At 33.8% G+C, this 9,322-nt stretch overlaps 1 protein-coding gene across 1 annotated transcript; it reads left to right on the top strand.

The window, feature by feature from the left end:
- Positions 1-6,007: 6,007 nt before the first annotated feature.
- On the top strand, positions 6,008-8,695 carry LOC145141124 (protein disulfide isomerase-like 1-4). Its single transcript, XM_079074459.1, has 5 exons — positions 6,008-6,680; positions 6,855-6,984; positions 7,110-7,275; positions 7,560-7,612; positions 8,567-8,695. The coding sequence occupies exons 1-4, from the start codon at positions 6,667-6,669 to the stop codon at positions 7,577-7,579; spliced, it is 330 nt and encodes a 109-aa protein (XP_078930585.1). The 5' UTR covers positions 6,008-6,666; the 3' UTR covers positions 7,580-7,612; positions 8,567-8,695.
- Positions 8,696-9,322: the final 627 nt, after the last annotated feature.

The following is a 9,322-nucleotide window of genomic DNA, read 5'->3' on the forward strand; positions in this document are numbered from 1 at the left end:
AAACCGAAACTGCTCAACCGAAGGTCAAAGTTACAACCGAACTGAAGGATAATGTAGCTTCAGGTTCTGGTCGACAAGAAAAGCAAAAGGAGATTGATGATGATAGCAGTAACGAATCCGGTGAAACTATTGCTGAGGCTCTTAAGCGAAAGAAGAGAGATAAAGAGCTTGATGAAACCTTGAAGGTTGCAAGGGACGCAGAGGAGGGGGAAAGGAGAAACAAGGAAGAAGAAGAAGCCTTGAACTGCAAGAAGGCCTTGTTTCCCTTATGGACTAAAGAGGCACTTATCAATCAAGCTATAGAGTTTCCAAGTATTTGTTGGTTGGAACCTGTTGCTTCTTTTGACTGTGATAATTCTAAGGACTCGCAGTTCGACATGCCAATCACACGAAAGGCATTCACGTTCCACTGCTTTGATTCGACTGCTGAGATTCCTTTTCCTCATCCAAAGGTTGACCGAGAGCTTATTGATTTCTATCTGAAGTATGGACAACCTCAGTACTTGACATGGAGCGCACAGAAAATAATCACTGTCAAGGTACTGAAACCTACGTCTGCTGGGAGATTTGTAAATGTCAATTTCAAAATCACACGAGGTTCTGCAAACTCGGTGTCGATTATATCTCTAGCAGATCTTCCGAATCTAAACCCTCATGATTGGATTTTATTATTCAATATTCTGCTTACAAATCCGAGGGAATATGAACCAATTTTGGAACACTTGAAGAGGATGTTGGCTTCTTACATCCATGAGGTTGCAGCTATGGATCAAGAAATAGCGAAAGTAATGAACAAGAAACCGACCATCAAGCCAACATCGAAACCAGGAGATGTGAATAAGATGAAGATGGGCCAAATAGATTCAAAACATCTCACTGTGATGTTTACAAAAAGGCGAAGCTCACAAATTTTTGTTCGCTCTTGTTGACAAACATTTATTTTCAACTGACTGCTTGGAGCACATCATCAACATTATACATCGGTGCAAGCAGAACTCAGAAGCTGACAAGAAGAATTTTACTGACATGCTTCGGTGGTACATAACGTTCCGTCATCATTTGCTGGCTATCATTCCGAAGGTGTTCAAAACAATAAAGAAGACTTATGCAGCTCAACCGAAGTGAGCTTTCGGTCCCATTGACGCAAAGGGGGAGATTGTTGAGTCTAATTGTGTTGCGTCTTGGGCTTTATGTTTTGTATCCGGATTGGGCCTGTCCATCCGTGTTTATCTGATAGGGTTATACTATAAATATGCATGCATGTATGCATTAGACGGTGTTGATTATTACGTTCATTGTTTTGTAACCCTAAACACCTCTACAGTCGAAGTTCTTAATCGAGCTCTTCTGAGGTATTGAAGTATTAATCATACGACATATTCAAAGCCATTCTTGTGTTCTTGATTACATTCTTAACTGTTTGCTTGCATAGAATCTAACGATCCTAAAAGAACTTTGTTCTAACAGTATCACACCTAATGACACCAAAGAGTGGAATAAAAATAACTAGGAGAAGGGTTAATTTGACAAACCCAATAGCTAATGACCTTGGATACTATTCCAACAAGAGTATCTCCAAAATGGTAAACCGTTCAAGATGAGGATCTCACGCTTTGTGTTGATCCATGGAGTATTATAAAAGAAATTCATAACCGGTCCATATCTAAGATCAAGAAGCCATGAAAGTTCTAAAAGACATACATGAAGGGGATTGTGGCAACCACACTAGGGCCTACCTTTTTGTTCTAAAGTGTTAAAAACAGGATACTATTGAAGAAAGATACCTTCCTACATACTCAGAAGTGTGATGCCTATATCATTGATTCAGAAGCAAGAATGGAGGCATATTGGCTAGCTACCCTAGAAGGAACCATCTTGAAAAGATCCTGAAATACTATACACCTTGAAGTGCACTTTATGTAAGTCAATTTAGTCATAATTCATCACAACCGAGTCGAGGTAAACACCTACTTATTACTCTCATTTTCCTTCTTTTTTTTTATTTTTATTCTAAGAACACTACTGACTTAAGGATCAGAGGGATGTTAGCCAGGTTAATGCCCACCCCAATCTAATGTTTGCAACATGCAAAAACTCAAGGATCCTAGCTACTATGAATAGAGACCGGTCATCTCTCCTCAGATTAGGGGTACTTAATCCCCTCCAAGGTTTAAAGAGTTAATAACCTCTTTCATCCGTGTTTGGGTTTCCACACCCCTCTTGGATGCACGATATCTTACTATGGGATGTGAGTAAGGGGATCATTTCACACTTTAGTGACTTGGAAACCCTTTTATTTCTGATCATATGTTAAGATCCTATGGTTTAAAGAGTTAATGACCTCTTTCTCATGAGCTTAGATTTCTACACCTCGCTTGGACGCACAATATCTAACTATGGGATGTGAATAAGCGGATCATTTCATACTTTAGTGACTTGGCAACCCTTTTATTTCTGAACATATGTTAAGATCCTTAAGTAAATTTCTAAGGTTTATAACATTATCATGGTATCCTATGTTGGGATCCTCCCTAGTAAATTTCTAAGGTTTATAACATTATCATGTTATCTTACGAAATGGGATTTTCCCTAGTTATTATCTGAAGTTAGGATTTTCCCTAGTTATAATCTAAGTTGGGATCTTTCCCAGTATAATCTAAGTTTGGATCATCCCCAGTATAATCTATGCTGGGATCCTCCCTAATATTTTCGACAATATTTCTTAAGTTGGGATCTTCCTGGTTATTTCTTAAGTTAGGATTTTCCCCAATAAAACTCTAAGTTGGAATCTTCGCTAGTGAATTACTATGTAGGATGTTTCCCATTATTACCTAAGTTGGGAATTTTCCTAGTTAATTCTAAAGTTGGGATAATCTCCCAAAAACATATTCGGAAGAACTCTCTTCAAGATGATAAAACTATCCAAAGTAATGTTCAGAGAGATGACCAAAAGATGAATTAGAGTTTAAGCTGACATCAGGTTCTATCTATTCTTACACCTAAGATTGTCATTTACAGTTCATTTTCTTTGAAAAAGTTTAGCAACAACTTTGAAGATTTTTTGAATAAAATTTAAGGATCCCGGATATTACAAGATCCCAATAAGATGGTTGTTTATTTCAGTTTATTAAGATCCAAATAGTTTGTATAAACTCTAAACTTTTTAAGATCTTAATAATACGAAAAGTTTTTGAAAAATTAATTATCCTATTTCTACAACCAAAGCAACCACGCAAGAAAAAAGAAAAACCAAAGCATCAAATTTAAAAGGGGTTCTCCTCTAACCCAAAAAAAGAAAATATTATTTTACATACCAAAAAATTAAAATTGTTTTAGAAATTAATCAAACATAATTCAAGGTTTGATCACCCCCAGCCAAGGTATCCTATGGCTCCTTCTTCTCTTCCTTCTATCTCTTCTTCTTCTTCTCTGTATGATCCTAAATGGCATTAACACGCCTTCCAATCAGTTTGGCTTGGACTTCATGCCAACCGGACACATTCCAAGATCCTACGTTCATGACATCCTTCACCAACTTAATCTTCATCTCCCAAATGGATTCGACGTCACTACTCTTAACCTCAACAATCACCTCCTTGATCTTCAAGGCATGATCCAGGAGGATATCTTCTCCTTCTTAGCCATGGGCTGACCGCTAGACATGTCCTCATCATATTCCAAAAGGGAGAAGCGAACGCCAGAATGTGTCACCTTGGATCCTGAAAATTACAAAGAATCCTCATCAGTTCAAGATCCCCAAAATGAAAAAATTAAAATGAAGGATCCTTACCAGTAGACATCAGAGCAGTGGTGGAAGAACTTTCTTGGAAGCTAGAATGGTCAAACTTGCAAGATCTTTCAGCCTCAGGCAAAGCGAGAAAGCTTTCAATCTTCTCCTTAGTATCTTCAACAGATAGAACAATTTCCTCGAACTTGAAATTTGCGTCAAACAAAATAAGAAAATGTGAATTTCGGGATCTTTATCATATTTAAATAAAATCCTACCCTTTTTAACCCAGTATATTAGTAGGAGATAATCATTGGATAGAGTTGTGTTTCACAACGAAAAACTATTCTTTCTCGGAACCATCTTTTTGTTTTCAAAATTAAATGTGATTTGTTGGTTTTGACTTTGAGCATGAAATGAGAAGATCCAAAAGTTTGAAGATCATAAACATTGGCCAATTCAACTAACACCATGTCAATGTTTTTAGACTGATTCATCTGATCGATCCAAAAAAGGATCCTCCATATCACATCCATAGTTTGAGAATAAGAAATTTTTGTAACTTCGAAGAACTCAGAGAATATGCCAGAAAAAGGGTATGTCAAGCCCAAGGAGAATGGATATTCAGGAAACAAAACCAAGTAGGACAGATGAAGGCATGTTTGGCCTTAACATCAAAAGGCTTCAAAATGACGTCGACAAGAAAAGCTTTGATCGATTTCAAGGACTCACTGTCGTTATCATGAAGAGAGCAAGTCCCCTCGTAAGACAAGATCTTTTGATCGATGAAGCCCTCGTCAGGAAGAGTAAGGATGCTCGAGCGAGAACGAAGTATCTTTTTACCCATGATCATAAACAAGAAAAATGAGAAGAAATGAACAAGAAATTTACCTTCAAGATAATTGATAACGCTTGAAAGAGAGCTAAAAGAAGTAATAGAAGATCGATAATCATTAACCCCTATTTATGTGGATCGCAGAGGATATAGAATAGATTTGACAACATAATCGTATCTTTTGAACGGATACAATTTTATCCATTAGAGTTTGAATTTTAAACCCTTTATTTCCAAGTAATTAAATTATACACTTTAGATACGTGAAATTAATTCAAATATTTTGTAGGTATAATTCGGGACCAATTGTTAGGGCCAAGATCCTCAATCCTATCCAGGATCCCGAATCTTAAAGGAGTTTTAGGATCCCGAACATACATTAGGATCCTGAACATCTCCATTATTATTTCCTAACAAGTTTAACGACTATATTTATTGTTTATTTCTCACATGTGCAGAAATGGTCAACATAAGACTCATTCACAAAAAAGAATCACTTCAACCAGGCTTAAAACCCGGAAATACGAAGTCAAAGCACGTTGCAAATACTAGTTCAAAAGGATCGTGGAAATATCGGACAATTAGTTACTTAACACAGACTATATATACACCTGTAAAACACACACAACGAACACAATTCTCTAACATCTTACCCATTTAGACTCACTTTATCATTTGTAATCGTATTATCAAGCTTATCTCTGTAATTTATTCTTCAATCAATAAAATCAAACAATGCATGTGATGATTATCACCTCTCAAAGCTTTATGCCGGAGATACTAACAAGGATCAAGAGTTTACCTTGTAAACCACTCTTGTCATTTTAACTTCAGTTTGACTCTTATATTAGCTACAACACCATAGACTCTCATACAACTTCGTTGATCTTCGTTTGATCGATTTTTGACCAAAACATATATATATATATATATATATATATATATATATATATATATATATATATATATAAAACATGATTTGGCAATACTGGAACTAATGAGAGCATAACAAAACATCACTGTAAACTTCATAAAAAAACTTATGCAATACAATACTTATGAATAAATAAACACATATCGCTTGATCATTGGTTCCAACATATGATGTCCTATTTATGTATTTTTTTTATTGAACCTATATATATATATATATATATATATATATATATATATATATATATATATAGAGAGAGAGAGAGAGAGGAAGGATCATTTGAGAACCTATAGTTTCCCGAGAACCCGAGAACTAAAGGTGGAGCGTCAGATAAAAAAAAACAAGGGTCAAGATGTAAAGTGGAATTTTTTGTAAATAGATAGAAAACTAAAATGCGAGGGGTATCTTAATTAAATTAAACTAAGGGTATTATAGGAAACTAAAATGTCTATCTCTCTCTCTCTCTCTCTCTGTGTTATACCCACGATCTAATCTCATCCCCGCAGTGAGTTTCTTCTCCAATTATTCCCCTGATCGACTTCTTCTCCGGTATCGGATAATATACTGTTTCTCTTCATCTCCACCTCTATTGTAGATGATTTGCTCATCAGGTCTGTTGGTTTCCCCAAAATCAACGTCAAGTCGTCCAAATATGAAGGTATTGTTCCTCATCGATCTTCATCTCCGACCGATTATGAATGCGCCGACTCTGTTCTTCTACAATTTTGTCGATATCTAGAAATAATCATTTACAATTTTTGCGAGATCTCATCACCGAGCAAATGCGATGGATTGATTACGACCGAGAAACAGAATGTCGAGATTCATGACTTTGAGATCTGTTGATATTCTTAGCATTATAAAACTACAACTACGAAGACGATTTCGAAAACTACAACTACATAGACGACGATTTTGAAGTACCCTCGCACGATTACAAGGAAGATGACGACTTCTCCGAGTCAATTGATGACAAGGAAGTTGTTGTTTTGACCGAAAGAAACTTTACTGACTTTGTGGAGAGTAACCTTTTTGTGATGGATGAGTTTTACGCTCCTTGGTGTGGCCATTGTAAAGCTCTCGTGCCAGAGTATGCCGCTGCAGCCACAGAGCTGAAAGGACAGCCGGTGGTGCTTGCTAAAGTCGACGTACAAGAAGAGAATGACCTAGATGAGACTTACGAGGTGCAAGGGTTTCCTACTGTTCTCTTTTTTGTTAATGGTGTTCACAAGCCTTACTTTGGCCAATGAACCAAGTTATTCTCTCCTTCTCCATTTCAGTGTTTGAATCATGATTTTGCGTGTAGAAATTATAGGATCGATGAATTTAATTTGCTTTTCTGTTGTTCTACATTGCAGAGATGCTATAGTAACTTGGATAAAGAAAAAGACAGGACCTGTTGTGTATAACATAACCACTGAAGAAGATGCAGAGAAAGTACTTACATCAGAGGATAAAGTTGTTTTAGCCTACCTCAACTCTTTGGTGGTATATTATAGCCATATATCTTGCACCGTTTACAATTTTCTTATAAATATTATATACAGCTACCATCTTTGAGGCTTTGACCCTCAAATCAAAGTCATTTTCTGTATGATTTGTTCTGTTTATAGGGTCCGGAAAGCAATGAACTTGCTGCAGCTTCAAAGCTCGATGATGATGTTAACTTTTATCAAACTGTAGATCCTAATACAACCAAGCTTTTCCACATCAATCCTGATGTCAAACGCCCAACTTTGGTCTTGTTAAAGAAGGATGCTGAGAAAGTCACCTATCATGGTCAGTTTCTTCAACTATTTCGGCAATTAGCATCACTTCATTTTCATGGTGGCACTAGTCTTTATCCATTTTTTTTTCATTCGTTCAATTTCATATAGATGGTCTGTTTGACATTCTTATGTTAACTTAAGCTTTTGAATTTTACTAACTAGTATTAATGACACTCTTTTAGTGTTTTTTGCGTCATTAAATCTAAATTGATATAATGATTTATGATGTTTCATTTTGATATTTTCATCTACAAATGAATGTCAAGGCTTATGACATTAATCCAATGTTAACAGATGAAATGGATGTTGTTTAGTTGGAAGAGAGAGCCTCTTCTGTTATTTCATTGGTACATGTTCGTATTATTAATATTTTCATCTTATAAGTGTCTAGTGATTTACATGTAAATCACAAGTGAATCACATATGAATTACATGTGATTCACATGTAAATCACATGTAATTAACTTATGAATCATATGTAATTCACATGTAAATCACAAGTGAATCACATATGAATTAAATGTGATTCACATGTAAATCACTAGTGAACATATAAATTACGTCTATATGAATTAGATGTGATTCACATGTAAACCACATGTGATTCACATGTGAATCACATATGATTCACATATGAATTACATGTGATTCACATGTAAATCACAAATGAATCATATATGAATTACATGTGATTCACAAGTAAATCATTACTTTTTACATTTTTAGCCTTCTGATTACATGTGATTCACATGAAAATCACATATGATTCACATGAAAATCACAAGTGAATCACATATGAATTACATGTGATTCACATGTAAATCACATGTGATTCACATGTAAATAACAAGTGAATCATATATGAATTACATGTGATTCATATGTAAATCTAATGTGATTAATATGTAAATCACAAGTGAATCACATATGAATTACATGATTCACATGTAAATCACATATGAGTTACATGATTAACATGTAATTCACATATGAATAACATGTAATTCACATGTAAATCAGAGGTGAATCATATATGAATAACATGTAATTCACATGTAAATCACAAGTGAATCATATATGAATTACATGTGATTCACATGTAAATCTAATGTGATTCACATGTAAATCACAAATGAATCACATATGAATTACATGATTCACCTGTAATTCACATATGAATAACATGTAATTCACATGTATATCACATGTAAATCATATATGAATTACATGATTCACATGAAAATCACATATGTATTTTTTAGAGTGTTTTTGCATCAATCATTTTTTTAATTTCTTTGTAGATTTGGAAGAAATTGTGGTGAATATTGAAGAGGTGAAAAATGATAAATTGAAGAAAATAATGAAATATTGCCACGAAGATATGAAAACGCTTTGAAATTCGTAACATTATTTTATTTTTTATATTTATTGTGTCGAATAAAGTACTTGTACTATTATGTTTATATATTAATTAATAAAAATGAGATTTTTTGTGATTTACTTACGAATATTATAGTATAAGAAATATACATATATGCATTTGAAAAAAAATATGTATATATGTACCTAAAAATTTACTTATTTAAAAAAAATGCAATGTTTTTTTGAAAAAATTGCAGTTTTCTTTTAAAAAAAATGTAACTTTCTTTAAAAAAATTGCAGTTTTTTTATTTAAAATTGCAGTTTTTTTTAAAAGAAAATGCAGTTTTTTTAAACAAAATGCAGTCTTTTTTTAAAAAAATTGCAGTTTTTTGAAAAAATTGCAGTTTTTTTAAAAACAAAATTTCAATTTTTTTTTCAAAAATTCATGTTTTCTGTAAAAAATTTAAAAAATTTGCATTTTCTTTTAGAAAAACGAAAAATACTATATTTAGAAAAATCTAAAAATTTGATTTATGATGCAAATTTTTAGACATCTATATTAATATATTAAATAACACAAAAAAATTAAACATTATATGAGATTGGTAATATGACGATTATGTCCTTAATGAATTACTTTTAATCCAACGCTCCAATTTTAGTTCTCGGGTTTTCGGAAAAGTATGACTTCTCAA

Source organism: Lactuca virosa, chromosome 9, assembly GCF_052849685.1.
Source record: "Lactuca virosa cultivar CGN04683 chromosome 9, Lactuca_virosa_CGN04683_v6, whole genome shotgun sequence".
Lineage (NCBI taxonomy): Eukaryota > Viridiplantae > Streptophyta > Magnoliopsida > Asterales > Asteraceae > Lactuca > Lactuca virosa.